This window comes from Larimichthys crocea, unplaced genomic scaffold, assembly GCF_000972845.2.
Source record: "Larimichthys crocea isolate SSNF unplaced genomic scaffold, L_crocea_2.0 scaffold714, whole genome shotgun sequence".
Classification (NCBI taxonomy): Eukaryota; Metazoa; Chordata; class Actinopteri; family Sciaenidae; genus Larimichthys; species Larimichthys crocea.
Genome location: NW_020859432.1, coordinates 70,136 through 86,000, shown reverse-complemented (window position 1 = coordinate 86,000; position 15,865 = coordinate 70,136). Strand labels below are relative to the sequence as shown.

The 15,865-nt window shown below is 39.3% G+C and overlaps 1 protein-coding gene across 1 annotated transcript in view; it reads left to right on the top strand.

Annotated features, from left to right (window-relative positions):
* LOC104928232 (contactin-associated protein-like 5) overlaps positions 1-15,865 on the top strand; it is a gene marked incomplete at its 5' end in the record, with an annotated part of 70,068 nt that overhangs the window by 31,144 nt on the left and 23,059 nt on the right. Inside the window, 5 exons of the mRNA XM_027276931.1 lie at positions 3,799-3,918; positions 6,441-6,641; positions 8,470-8,626; positions 10,185-10,312; positions 12,931-13,101. Of these exons, the coding sequence (XP_027132732.1) occupies positions 3,799-3,918; positions 6,441-6,641; positions 8,470-8,626; positions 10,185-10,312; positions 12,931-13,101 (777 nt within the window). The remainder of the gene's footprint in view (positions 1-3,798; positions 3,919-6,440; positions 6,642-8,469; positions 8,627-10,184; positions 10,313-12,930; positions 13,102-15,865) is intronic.

Below are 15,865 nucleotides of genomic sequence, written 5' to 3'. Positions count from 1 at the left end.
ACAGGCTCATGCAGCATTGCATCCATGTTTCTGGTTGGATAGCCACAAGGACAGGACAACTCCTGGAAAGATTGTAACATAGCTGCTTTATGGCTCTCTCAGCCACTGTGAAGAAATTACGAAAATGTTTTGTAGTTTTCAGACTGGTTCTGTTTAAAATATTCAAGAATGCAAAAATCTGAAATACAGAATGTAGCAAAAATTCTCTCTGTAGACTTTATGTATAGACAAACATTATGGGTGCATATTATCAACAGGCGGCACTGTGTGTGCATGTGCCGGCTTATAAAGAATTGACTGATGTTATGTTGTGAATTTTCTATAGTTAAATGTGAAACAATAATATCACAGCACTGTAGCACAGAGGCTCTGATGAAATGACGCCCTGTATCATCACAACAGCTGACCACACACAAAGCACAGTGCAGTAGAGTACCAACAAAAGCTAGCTTTATTACCATGTTTTACACAAAACTACACTCATTGCATGATAACACAAATCGGTGGTCAGTGTACATGTGAAGCTTCAGTCTATGTAACAGTGAAAACTGTTTTGTGTTCTTGGTGCTGACGATGTCCCCACAGTCATTTAAATAACCAGACAAAAAACGACTATTTTTTTATACTCACTGTCTCTCAGAAACATCTCTGCTTCAGAACTCTAAGGTCAGCATTATTCTTTCAATCCAATCCATTGTTTGAAAAGATGGAGATCACCACAGGCAGATCATTTCACATATCTGAAATGAAAAAAGAAAGACTTGATAGCTGTATGAAAAAACTGCTGCAGCTCAAACTGCCCTGGCATCCCCTCCACTTCCCACACTAATGCAGAGATGACTAGCTATCCAGAATTAACATTTAAAAACAGAACACTAAAGTGATTAACATAGTTTACGTCATTAAAATTATGTTTACCAGAGATACAATTGCAAGTATGCTTTCAAATTTCAAACAGTAGATCATTTAATTCAGCCGCATGCCTTAAATTGGCCCTGCAGAGACCAAAACAAACCAAAGTTCACATTCAGTGTTACTCACCAAAACACAGTATGCATCCTCGAGCTCTAACAAAAATGATGAATGCATTTATTAAGTATTTCATATTCAGTATTGTTTACATTCATATTTACCAGCTTGCAGTCTTCCTCTTTCCTGTCTTTGCTGGCACATTACAGCAGATACAGAAATGTGGATTTGCATCACCTGCACATGTGCATCTTTGTGTGTGTGCACAAAACAAGGACCTAATAGAAACTCTGGTGGGTGGCATCCCCCCTGGGGGGAAAATGGTCAAAATCATCCCTCTTCTAAAATGGTCATCCCTTCTTCCATCCCTTATGGCATTTTATCAATGCATGTGAAAATTACTTATATTTAACACTGGAAATAGAATTACCATTCGACATTTAGGGGGGCTTTACGATAATCAGTCTATTACCTATGTCAGCGGTTTTCAAAGTGTGAGGCGCGCCTCCCTTGGGGGGCGCCAGAGGACTTCAGGGGAGGCGCGGCGGGGGAAAAAATAAAAATATATCTTACAAAGATATGTGTCTCATCACTGTGCGATGAAAACTCGGCGAGCTAGCCCCCAAAGAGTAGCAAAAAAAATCCACAAAACGACACAGTATGTCTTATCTTTGCTGTTTTGTGCCAAAAGTTCTATTTCAGCGAAGAAACGCTGCTAATGTCTCTGCTTTAGTTTGAATCAGTCAATCAATCACTCCTGGTTGTTACATAAAGACAAAGAGGCTTTGACAGTGAAGTGAGACCTCTTGCTGCGATATACTACCTTTGGGTTTACTTCATTCTGGATCGTCATTGGTGGGTCAAAGGTGAATGTGGGCGGTACTAATAGATTCTCCTGACTCTGATTGGTCGACAGGTGACAGGTGTCAATCATCCACACTCTGTGTTGTTTTAGCCTTAGCAACCCCGCTAGCTGCTACCGCGGCTGCTTCATATTCTTTTAATACCGCTTGTTTCAAACATCGCGTCGTCTTAAAACTCGAAGTCTTCTTTCCTCCTCCTTAAATTGTGTTTTTTTAAGTGAAGATGTTTTTTTAACAAAAATGTGTTTAAATGTATTTAAATATGTTTAAAAACACACAAAGATGTTAAAAACATACACAAAGTTGTGTTTAAAAAATATTTGAGCACATTCACAAATAAAGATATTTAAAATGTTTTTACAAATATGTTTAAAAAAGATGTGAATGACATGATGTCCATAGTTAAGTGGTTATTGTTTCTTTCCGATAAATAGTATTGTCTTGTGCAGGCCATGCAACTGAGAATGCAAGCTATGAATCAGATGGGATTTAGGATTTGCCATGTCTAGCAAGTCACCCTAAAATTGACTAGAATGCAGGAAATTGCATCTAAGAAATACAAAATTTTCTGGGGGAGGACCCCCAGACCCCCCTGCTGGAAAATATGTCACATAAATGAAAAATTTCACCATCCCCCCTGGTTTCATTTTACAACTCGACTACTGGTTGTATATCACACACTTCTACTTCTTCTCTTAGAGCTAACCTGTCAACTACACCTGTTGTTTACTTTTGTGTTATATAGAAAAAGATTTTTCCTCTAATGTTACCTAGTGTTCAGATATATGATAATAAGAACACATCTGTTATATATTAGGCCTCAAGCATAAGTGATGTCACAAACTGTAAATGATTTACATGTACACTTGTGCACATCCATATAATGTGAAATATTGTTATTTGCTATAATGACAATGCTTTATAGTTGTTACCATCTCTTTTGACTTCATCAAATCTTCATGCCCACTTTGCGTCAAAGGTTACAAGTACAATACTTTTCTACTGATTGGGTTAGAAGAAGAAAAAAAAACATTTAAATGGTAAAGATGGTTTGTTTGTTCAATTATTATTATTACCCTAAAGAAGAAGTAAAGCCAAATAATGAGGGTTAATAATTCAACGTCAGTCCTGGTTTCCTGAATTGTTCTCCTGCATCAGGTTTTGTTGAATCTGTTGACCATGAAAAGTTGAGTGAGCCTGAGAAAAGGTGCAAGAAATGTCTAAACATCACAACTGTTGAAAAACTATGTAAGGTAATGCACTGCAGTGTTAGCTAATGGTTCGATCCCCAGCTCCTCCTGTACACAAACCATGTATTGATGTCAGCGGTGCATTCTTCGTTATCTACCTGATGATGCAAAGACTCATTTTCAGAAAATCCTTGAGAAAGTCAATTATTATTGGAAACATGTTGGAATCTTCTTACAGCATCAGCAGATTGTTTTTACTCAGAGAGCCTGTTCACACTCTCGATCAGCGTGGATTCTCTGTGAACACTTCCTGCCAACTTCCTGCCTTTTTGTTTATTTCATACGAGAGATTTCTCTCTGGTCTGCTTTTTTTCTCTGCTCCTCTCGTTGGTTTGAACATGGCTCAGTTGGAAATCATGAAGGTGATGCTATGCACCAGGATCCTGCATCTACATCATTTAGCAGCATTTGAATGAGAGTCTGATAGTTTGTGGGTTGTTTGCTCACGTCCTCGTTTCACAACAACTCTGATCAAACAACACCAGACAGTCCTGATGAAGCAGATCAGTGAAGATTTTGACTGATACAGTGTTTGTTCAAAGTTTACCTTTGATTGTTGCTTCTTTATATCTGGAATATCTAAAATTATGCAGAAATACTTCAGGCACTTTTATGGATTCTAGACAGAAAGGACTTTGATTTTTTTGCAGTGTAGCCAACAGGAAGCAGTTGTTTCTGTGCTGACACCTAAAGGGAAAACTGTCTTTGCCTTCCAGCCATATACGAGTCGTCCTGCGAGGCCTATAAGCTGATTGGCAGCTCCTCTGGCTTTTACTCCATTGATCCAGATGGGAGCGGCCCTCTGGGGCCCACGCCGGTCTACTGCAACATGACAGGTGAGTTCACCGCAGTCCACTGTGTTGTCACCTTTACTCTCTCAGAGTTCCAGTGGGACCGGAGCTCTGAGTTGAGAGTCTCTCACAGATCACACGGCATCGATCTGCAGCGCTGACAGTTCACTGTCCAGAGAGAAATCATTACGGTCACTTGATATGCTTTGTGCCAACAATCCCTGACAGTTTGTGTGACGTCCGTCTGGTTTTGTAAAGATCCATGAGAATACACTGTAAAACAAAACTTTAAGCTTTTTTTTTTTTTTTTTGAACTTCCATAAAATTGATACAAATCAGACACTGTCATCTGCATATATCTGACAACCTGTCCAAGTCCTATGTTCTCACCAGGCAAAATGGTTGACTACCACTACTATGACTACTCTTCTCACAGTCCATAATTTACTATGTTATAAACAAGCTACATACAGACACAGCTGTCATTTATTTATTTTCTAAGAAGAATTAGTAAAACAAACTGAGCTTTCTCCATCTTCTACATCTGCTACACCTCTCTGTGTTGTCAGTTTATTTGATAGAAAATGTACATGTGCCCTGAGATGATAATGTTGCGACATGAATACACGTCAATAATTTAACATCTAATAGAAAATATTCAATTTAACCATAAGAATCATGCACAGGGAGGAAAAGGAGTGTCTCGCTGTGGTACTAAAAGACCTCTTTACAGACTAAATTTAAATTATTATTGGGACAATCCACTGCTTTAGACCACTTAAAATGTTTTACTAAGTCATTTTAATAGTTAGGTATACATGAAAGGTGACCTGCTGACCAAAGGTGAAAAATAGTATTAGGCCCACAGATGTCGTCAAAAATGTTGGAACTGTTCCATTTGATTAAAATAATCACCATTCTCTACACTCTGAAAAGTGTGTAGTGGATGTCGATATTTGGTTTGCAGTAGAACACAAGTATTGGTATCCTTTAGAAGGAGAAGGAAATAATGTATTTGTAGTAATACCTTATTCCTCTTAGGTTCTTTTAATGGCTATAAATTGCTTTTGTAGTCGTGGGTGTTTGGACCCCAGACGGTTAGTCAGACTATTTTAATTACTATCACAGATGTTTTCAATCTTATAATCTTTGATGCGGCCAGTTTAAAAGAAGAACATTAGACTCTGTTGTTTTGTGCCACTGCATCACAACATGGAAAACAGAAGGAAAATCAAAGAAAAGTCTCCAAAGAGGAGCTTGTCCTGTTATCACCGTGGCCAATGAACTGTAGCAAACATCTCTGGACGTGGTCGCAAGAAGATTAATTAACCTGGGACTGAATAGTTAGGTTAGGTTTAGGGTTAGGGTGGTTAAGGTTAGACAGAACCAAGAAAATCTAAAACTGATCAAAACTGGTCTTCAAGTTCAACATAGAATCATTTCTGTCGCTGTCTGAATGAAAATTGGCTCCATGGTAGAAGATCAAGGAAGAACCCACAAAAATGCATGTTGTCAAGTAGAAGAAGTAGAAGAATATGATTTGGACACATGGAACAAAATTCAAGTTTATTGAAAAGTTCAAAGAAATAATGAAAAAATGTGGTGGAAAAAATGTGGTGTTCTTTGCTTTAAATACCTAAAGCAAAGAACACCACACCTATTGTAAAACATGGAGGAGGCTCAGTGATGTTTGCTGTGCTGCCTCAAGCAATGCCACCATGAAATCAGAAGATTATCAAGGTATTTCAGTAAATCAGTTCAGTGTCAGAAACCTGGGTCATGGTTCCTCCAGCAGGACAATGACCCCAAACATACACCAAACCATGCACCTAAGAATGGATGAACAGAAGAAATTTTGAAGTGAGCTGCTATGAGTCCTGATCCGAATCCCATCAAACATCTAAGAGCTGAAACTTTGATGGGGCACAGCACCGACCCGATCTTAATGAGCTGGAGCAGTTAGCTCAAGAAGAGTGGAACAAGTGTAGTTGTTGCTGCCAAAGACAGTGCTATAAAATATTAACTCCCAATGTCCTTAATTTTATAATTTTAAATAATATGTTGAATTGTAAATGGTAGCCAAAGTTTCAGATACTATATACTATACCTGATTTAATTTAACAGAGTTTTTTAAAAAGGTGGAAGAGTACCAATATTTTCAGCCATGTCTATATGCATAAAAGGAATGCCCTACTTAATTAGCACTGCAACCCCTCGTGCTCTGAAAGGGAAATGCCCTATTCAGCTGCTTCGAAGTCTAATGTGTGCAGTATCTTAAAGATGATATCAGCTGAGCAGGAAAAGACTTTGTCTCTTTTAATTGGATGGTTTAATACTTGACACTTCATTGAGGCAGATCTTAAGAGATCCATTATTTACCATCTTCCATCTACCATCTTCAGGTTTTCATTTTCTTTAAACAAGTCTGTTCACCTGTGAGCTATACACACCTAATCTGACAAACGTTTGTCCTAACCATGCTGAAAGTGTGGGTCCATGCTAACAGATTATATATGTGTGTGTGTGTGTGTGTGTGTGTGTGTGTGTGTGTGTGTGTGTGTATTCAGAAGAGAGGGTGTGGACAGTGCTGTCCCACAACATCTCAGCTCCAGTTCGAGTCCAGGGCTCCTCTCTGCAGAAACCTCATACCATGATGTTAAACTACAGCGCCTCGGTCAAACAACTGCGCGCCGTCATAACGTGGTCAGAGCACTGCCAACAGGAAGTTGTTTACAACTGTAGGAAGTCCCGCCTTTTCAACACGAAAGGTAATACCGTGTGTTTAAGAGGATTATTTTTCTCTGAAGGTCATGTTCTCACTGAATGTGTTTATCCCATTTATGGTTCACTGACAAAACCTTATTCTGACCTCATGGACATCTCTGGCGTTGTTGTTCTTGTTCTTGTTGCTGTGTTGCAGTCTTTCTTTCAATTTGAATTGCTTCAGGAGCCTCTGGTGTCCCAAACATTGCAGATTTGCTCCTAAATCATGAAACATTCATGAAGTCATAAACTGAACGTAAACAAACAAGTTCATTATCATAGCAGATCAAAGAGAGACAGAAAACAAGCTGTTTTATAAGCGTATGGACATTTTCCGCTGCGGCTCAGCGGCTCTCAGCCTTTGTTGTCTGAGCACAGGCTTCATGTGGAAAAAGGTCAAAGATGGTCTGTCACTCTGCTGATCTTGTAGACCCGAACAAATCCCTGTTTATACAACAAGTGGTCCCAAACAAGCAATCTGACTGGTCCACTAGACATCTAGGACGTGCTCAAATCAGCAAACTGTGCTCATCACTAAAAATATTACACCGTCATTTCCATTGAAGCATCATAACTGCCAGAGCTGTAGCAAAGCCGGCTGTTATAAACAAATAAAGCTGATACATGTTTTGTTCTTGTTTTCGCAGGTAATATTAAGATCGTATGATAACTGATAAAGCAGCAAATTATCCAAGAAATGCTGATGAAAATATAATAATATACTGTTATATACAGACTGTGAAATCACAGTCTGTTTTGAAACATTTTTATTCATGAAAATAAATTGTCAATCATCACAGAGGGCCTATGAAGACTGTGACCTCCTGTTATGATCATTAAATTAACTTTCCTTAATTTCATAGTGCTGTTAGATGCCTCATTAATACAGGCACCAGCTCGTTTGTGTGCAGCACATCAAACAGTTTAGCAAGCGCAGAGAAAGTGTACAATAACCAGCACGGATAGGCAGACGTGCAAACATGATAGTACACTTTGTATCCTCAACACTTCCCTCCACCCCTCAAATATAAATACTTAAACAAACCAAACAAATAAAAAGAAAAGACAACAAACCAGGTACACCCGTCCATGAAACCGAACAATCAAATCTAAATAAAACAGCAACAGAGTTGTAATAGTCTGTTTGACTCGGTCAAAGACGTATCTGTTATGGATCTGTTCTTGAAAAAACCTGTGAAAATAGCAGAAAACAAAGATCTGCTAGGAACAGAAAACCTAATTTAATGTGGAAGAAAAATATGTCATTAGATAAAAACATGTTGTTCATTTTGCAAATGATACATTTTGATTTCACAGACTAAATCTGTCCATGGAAAAAAATATCTCCAGCACTTAGTCACAAAAGACTGAACTAGCAAAGCAGTTTAGTGTTTATATGTGTGGTATTTATGACATATATGAAGGGGCAAGACCATGGACAGATCTATAGATTTATTGACAATTATTGATCCTAAACAGGAAGCCAATGTAAGGATGCTAGAATAGGAGTGATGTGTCTTATTTCTTGAACCTTATTTGTCACTGGGCTACAGCGTTTTAAATTGATGGTCGTGCAAGAGGTGCCAAGTGAGCAGTCCAGCCTGGATGATATTCGTGCATTAATGACTTTCTTGGTAAGCAGGTGATGGGAACTGCCTGATTCTGGAGTTGGTTCTGAGTTGAGAAGAGCTAGTCCTGACAACAGAATTTACCTGACTGGTAAAAATTAGATTGCCTTATTTCACTGAAGGAAATTATTATAGATTATTATAAATTACTGAAGGACACTTTTGTAATCATGTTGCATCAACAAAGTGTGGTGTTTGGTTGCAGATGGCCGTCCGTTGTCCTGGTGGTTGGACCATGGAGGAGAAAGGCGTAGCTACTGGGGAGGCTTCCTGCCTGGAGTCCAGCAGTGCTCTTGCAGCCTGGAGGAGAACTGCATTGACATGAACTACTTCTGCAACTGCGATGCTGACAAAGACTCATGGTACATGACACACACAGTGAATACACAACTGGAACTGCTCCTGACATTGGAACTGTTACTGACACTGAAACTGTTACTGACACTGAACTGTTCCTGACACCGGAACTTTTCCTGACACCGTCACTGTTGTACAGAAGACTCTTGAAGCTAGAATGAATATTTACAAACCTCCAAAACTAATGTCAGTACATTAAAATATTTTCTAACTAATATTAACAACAACAATAACAATAATATTAATAATAACACATAACACATCAGTATATAGAATATTTATAATTACAGAACACTGGCATATATAAGCACCAGTTTGATTTAGTCACTTCTAGCTGTGTAGTTGCTCGTATCTAAAGCCTACTGTAGAAACATAGCAGTGCAACATGGTGGACTCAAGAGGACCTGCATCATCTGTAGATATATAAGACTCATTCTAAGGTAACAAAAACATAATGATTCTTATTTTCAGGTAATTATACACTAATGAAAACATATTTCTGAAGTATATTCTGTAAATAGACCCTCTAAATCTGACACACTGAACCTGTAATTCTGTTGGTATGGCTGACACAGAAACACTAACAGCTAAGTTACAAATTCAGCCTGACAGCTCTTATTATGTAACATACCTCTGATGATAACCAGTGGATTTAGAAATTGGCTAGTGAACAGGTAATAGTGACAGTAATTTACTGCAGGGTTGATAAATGAATGTAAGCTGGGGTATCTCTGGCAATGTGCAGTTATTTTAAAATGAACAGTGTCACAGTAAGAACATGGGTTAAGTGGGATGTGGCAGGTGGGGGAATTCCAAGACCACTCTGGGCTGTGACAGCACGAGAATGTGACAAATTTTTATTTTTTTATTTTGGTCAGAGTAAATTCAAGCTATCTGTGGAACCCAGAGGCTTGTGTAAGTAAAGGGTTATCAGACAATAAAAAATTACATGAATGAATAATACTTATTGTAAAAAATAAAACTTAACTTGGGTGGATTCAAGCCACTGTAAAAAACAGTTAAATTCATGTCATTGGATATATATGCCTTTGAAAAGGTAAACCCATCTCTGGCATGGTTTTCTTTTCTTTCTGTCTTTTTTCAGTCATTCATCATCATCCATTCTTCATAACTTAACCTTAACATATCATCATCATGGGGTTGGAGCTGATCCCACCTGCCAAAGCGCAAGAGATGGGGTATACCCTGGACAAGTCGCCTGTTCATGACAGGGCTGGCATGTAGAGACAAACAACCATTCACACTCACTGGAATTTTTGAGTTTTTTAGTAAAATAGTCAGTAGAATTCTATAATAAAATGATATACATATTGCACATGAACTATAAAAGCTATACAAACTTTATTCATCTCCAGATAGTGATGATTGCTGGGTAATATCTACAGATAGTTGACAAATGAAAGAAAAAACAGGTGTTTGGCCACCATGATTCTAAAAGATATTCCCTTGTTTGGTGTTTTGTTTTTGTTTTGGGGAGGTTGTGATTGTGATGAATCGCTTGTGTTGAAAGTCAGACGTCTCTGTTTTTTTGTTGCGTCACAGGGCTAATGACACAGGGGTCCTCTCCTATAAAGACCACTTGCCAGTGAGCCATATCATCATCGGAGACACTAACAGAACAGGCTCGGAGGCCATCTACCATATCGGCCCTCTGCGTTGTTATGGAGACAGTAGGTGATCACTTCAATGTTGAAGATGCACAGTGGGCTTCTCTTAGACTTTTTTGTGTTTCAGACTTGAGAAAAAGTGAGAGTTTTCTCAAGTCTGAAACACAAAAAAGTCTAAGAGAACTTTCTGATTTCCGCATAAGAATGACTGAAACATTGACGTTGACAGATCATATCAATGATATAAACAATTTTGATTTAAAAAAAATATATATATTTTTGTGATATAGCATAAAATAATAACAGGACTTATCTTGTATAGAGAGCAGGTCTAGACTGTATTCTTTCTAATATTATTTACTGAGACCAACAATTCCCACCAGAAGTAAGCGCTTGGCACAGTTTTTGAAAGAACTCGGCTGGTAGGTTGTTCCAAACATCTTGGAGAGCTAACCACCAGTGGCTGCTGGTGAAAAATATTCTAGGTGGAGCTGTGACATAATCAGTTAGTTTCAGAAACCATCCCATCCCAATTCAATTTAACACAAACTGCATGATACCAGTGCTCTGTGAAGTAATTATTTAATGCCAATATAAAAAATGTGAGGCATTCTTATACAAAAACAAACACTACACAATCACAAGCTTTACATGTAAAACAGAACTTGTAAACAATTGACGTATCAAGTGCCTCCTTGTGACAGAGGTGGTCAGCTGCGCTGTTGAGCATACAAAACAGTGCCGTTAGTAGTTAATAGGCAACACAAGAGGCATACCGTCAGACCAGTATACAATAACATCAAATTATATAGATTAATAAATACATATACAGTAATATTAGCTTCCCTTTTTTGTTATCTTGCTGTCTGATATCATGGTCAGGTTGATCTGGGCCCAGCTCTTTCACATGTAGTTTGTCCGGCAAAGCCCTCCTCTCAAACGGATGCTCAAGGAGTGATTTTACCATAGTGAGGGTTTGGGTCTTGGAGGAGTAGCGTTATGTACGGCATTGTCATGTAGATAGCGCTTGTATGTAGTGGCCCTGACTTTAGCTGTAGCTGGTTTGGGGCGATAAAATAATCGCCCTTTCTGGAGTAGATTAGAGGACGCTGATTGACTTAACTGTATGTGAAACGTTCATACCTTAAATTAGTGATTGGTTTAACTGCTACATAGACCCGCCTCCTCAGGGCAATTTCTCCAGCGCCCCAGATTTTGCACATATTAATGGATGTTTTCCATTATTTAAACACACAGATATTGGAAATATGAATGATTAAATATTCTTTTTTTTAATTTTTTTTTTTTGTACTTTTGTGGCTTAGAAATGGCGGTGCCCTATCGCCCTCTATTGGCCAGCCGCCACTGCAAACCACAGATCTTCCGTGGATGTAGGCTTCCTTAAATCCTCTACATGTAATCTCAGCCAGACTAGATGATGGCATGACCACCACAGAGCCCTTATCTCAACATCACTTCCAGGACTTCTTGTTCTTCTTTTACATTTAATGCTGCTGTACCTACATGATAACTAAAATAGCAGATGAGCTTAGAGACGCCTACGCGGTCCATGAACCCAAAACCTACTGACCTACTGTTTGCACAATTACAATAGAGTCACATTAGAAAAAAAAACATTCACAGATAGATATAGAACTATAAGAAAGCATCTGCATCTGTGTCTGTTCTGAGTTACCTTGTGCAGACATCCCAAGTTCCAAAAAGTCATTTGGGGAGATATGGGGGGGGGGGGCAAGGATATACTTTCGTATACTCTGCTGTAAAATGAGTTTTGTATTTTTTTTTCTTACTGGAGGATTCGCCCTCTGCCATTTCGCGAGCTGCATTGATTGAAGGAGTGAACACAGAATTTTTAAACCTGTGGCGATAAATAATAAGTCGGAGAGAGTACATCGAAGTCCCTCCCACAACGAAAGCTTATTGGTGTATTTTGCTGACCAAACCAATCGGCGCGCTCTCTCTCGCAACCAGTCGCCCTGAACACGAGAACACGCTGAACAGAGTTTTCGCTTGAATGCATGCACGGGTGCTTCATGTAGCTCATTGTATCTCAGTCTCACGCGCTCACCCCCCTCCCCTCCTCTCGCCTATGCCTGCGCAATGTAACTGAAAGTAATCCGAGCATGATGCGCGAGGTACTATCTTTTCTTTATGCTCGCACTCGCATTTTTTTTAATCTCTCTCGCGTAATCCAAAATCCGGGATGTTTTACCTAGCTCGCGGGCATCAGGGAGCCACTGTCAATATCAGGGAGACTCCCGGAACTTCCGGGAGACTTGGGATGTCTGCCTTGTGTGAGCATGCCCAGTGCTAAAGATTCTACATTGTACATGCATTGTGTTGGACTGTATGTGTTGTCAGGCTTTGTGGCAGGCGTTTGAATGCACATATGAGGGTGACTGACCTGTGTGGTGGTTTGTTCTCCACATGATGTCAGATTGACGCTGGTGCAACAGAATACCTCAGGTGCTATGAGTACAGGCACAGCCTCATCTTTGAGATCAGCCATACTGGCCTGGTGCTGGTAACTCCAGCCATAATTAGATAATTATGATTTGATTTTATTAATTTCTTGGTCCCCTGCAATATCTGGCTGAAAATGTTGCCTTGCTGTCAGCCTCCTACCAGGAAAACTGTACTCTTATTTGATTTTCTTTCAGAGTCCATCTGGAACTCAGCATCCTTCTATCAGGAGTCCTCCTCCCTCCTCTTCCCCACCCTGCAGGCTGAGCTCACCTCTGACATCTCCTTCTACTTCAAGACCAGCGCTCCCTCTGGGGTCTTTTTGGAGAACCTGGGCCTTAAAGATTTCATCCGAGTGGAGCTCAGCTGTGAGTAAATCTATAGCAGATACCCACCAACCAGGATAAGACTGATATAAAACGGGGCAGAATATGTTCACTATAATCAGCAGCATCACACAGGCAGAAAACTTATTTTGCTTTTCTCAGATGGAAAGTTTAATTTTCTGATAAAGTAGCTGCAGGTCTGTGTGACACATCAGTGTGTCACAGGACCCTCTAACAGTATAATTCCCTTACTGCTTGTGTACGATTGTAGAGTTTAGACCTGAAATAATAAACAAGTAAGAATTCATGAAATGCTATATGAAATCATTTTATCTTCTGTTTAACCAAAATGATTATGATTGCTAATTTATAAAACCGTATGTGTGATCCATACTAAAGGTTTATATGTGCCAGACAAATATAACTAAATTTAAAACCCTGTGCACACATAATGTCAACTGATGACCACATGCAAGAGATAAAATTACTCTGTCAGTCGTCCCTCCATGACCTGAACATTAGGTAGACACATAACTGAAAGGTTCAGGCTATCCTTGATTTTTTTTTTTTTTTTCATTTTAAAAATGTGACAGGAAGCAACCTCGCAGATGATAAGTCATCCAGAAATTCTCGAATACTTAGCCTTGCTCCTGATGGAACCCAGACGAAAGCCTTTCCTAAGCATTTAGCGGCTATGCAGACAGTCTCGCTCTGGAAACCCCCTTACCCCACATATCCTGTGGAAAGTATCCATTAAATAGATACTCATACACATCTTTGCCTTCCTGTAACCTTGAAGGCTGCATCATATCTGCCTGACCATCAGGTTGCATCAAGATTACCTAAGAGCGTAATGTAATACTGTAATACTGGAGTTGGAGTAAGGGTGATTATACATGTGTATCATCATCTACATATAAAATGATGTAGGTGAGATAATACATTTAAAAAGTATGTTAATAAATGAACACAAGACTATTCACTGATCAGCCATAACATTATGACCACCTGCCTAATATTGTGCAGGTCCCCTGATCTGCCAAAGCATGGGCTCCATTAGACCTCTCAAGGTGTGCTGTGGAATCTGGAACCAAGATGTTGGCAGACCCTTTAAGTCCTGTAAGTTGTGAGGTGGGGCCTCCATGTATCAACACATCCTACAGATGCTCGATTGGATTGAGATCTGGGAAATCCGGAATCAACACCTTAAACTCACTGTACCTCAGACCATTCCTGAGCCATGTTTGCTTTGTGGCAAGGTGCACTATCCTGCTTAAAGAGGCCACTGCCATCAAAGAATATTGTACCTTTTTAAAAACACTTTTGATAGGTACTGACCACTGCAGACTGGGAACACCCCACAAGAACCTTGTCAAAGTCACTTATATCTTTACACTTGTCCATTTTTCTGCTTCTAGAAGAAGATGAAGAAGAAGAAGAAGATATACTTTATTAATCCCACGAATGGGGAAATTCTTTTTACACTCTATTTTTATTTACATGCATTTTAACCCAGATACACACACATGCAGTACAAGGCATAGACATGCAATTTCGGAGAGAGATGGTGGAGTGATGGGCAGCCCCCCTGAGAAGCGCCCAGCGAGCAGTTGGGGGGGGTCGGTGCCTTGCTCAAGGGCACTTCTCCAGCTACCAGTCCACCTTCCATATTTGGTCCATGTGGGACTTGAACCGGCCACCAAGCCAAGTCCCTATGGACTGAGCTACTGCCGCCCCTTTTTGTTTTTTTTAAGAAGAAATCTAATTCTAATTCTAATTCTAATTCTAATGTCAACTTTGAGGACAAAATGTTCACTTGCTGATTAATATATCCCACCCACTGAGAGGTGCCATGATAACGAGATAATCAGTGTTATTCGCTTCACCTGTCAGGGCTCTGGATGTTATGGTTGATCGTCTTATACGCACATAAAGGGAAACATCGTAACCTCAAAAACTTGAGTGCATAAGAAGTAAGGAATACTGAAGAATCAGTAGGTAAAGTATTATATTGACTGCATAAACCAAACGTAGTAATTTTAGGAATTAGTTGAGATGGTAAGGAGAGTTGATACAGCAGTTAGCATTTGCAAAATTTGCATGTCCACTTTGTCCATGTGATAGTCTACAGTACTACAGCATATACACAGTTATTCATGATGAATGGAGTTACTTAGGAACTAAGTGATTTGTTACTTCATCAGGACATTCCTAATTTTTTCATTACTCACTATTTCAGTTAGCTCATTGTATATAGCTATTATAGTAATTATAGGTGATGTAATTATAAATCTTCCCTGAAATGACACTAAAACTGGACAATTGAATTATTTTAGTAAAGATGCAAATTAAACATTATCCATCATCAAGTATAAGTTTTGTGTTAAAGAAAATATAATTTCAGTCCAGTTGGTGAACCACAAAGACACACCTGTACAGTCTATTGTTATTCAATACAACAGCCCTGTCATAAATTCTACCTTCACAAAGCAAATAGGAGGGTAGGTGAAAAATAGATTCACATAAAAATGTAAGTTATGACTGTGAGTATGGATCTATGAGACTGAACGGTGACCGTCGCCACGATATTCACCTTGAATCATGCCTGTTTTTCTACCTGTCCTTGATACCTTATATCAGCCTTAGGAGTCCTTAGGAGGCTTCGCTCGCTATCTACAAGAACATGTGGATGAACATGCCTCCTCCTCTTGCCTGGAGCACCCATGATAGTGACGGTCATCATTCAGCCTGATAGATACATAGCTATGGTCATAACTTATGATATATTTTGACCCTTCCAAGATCT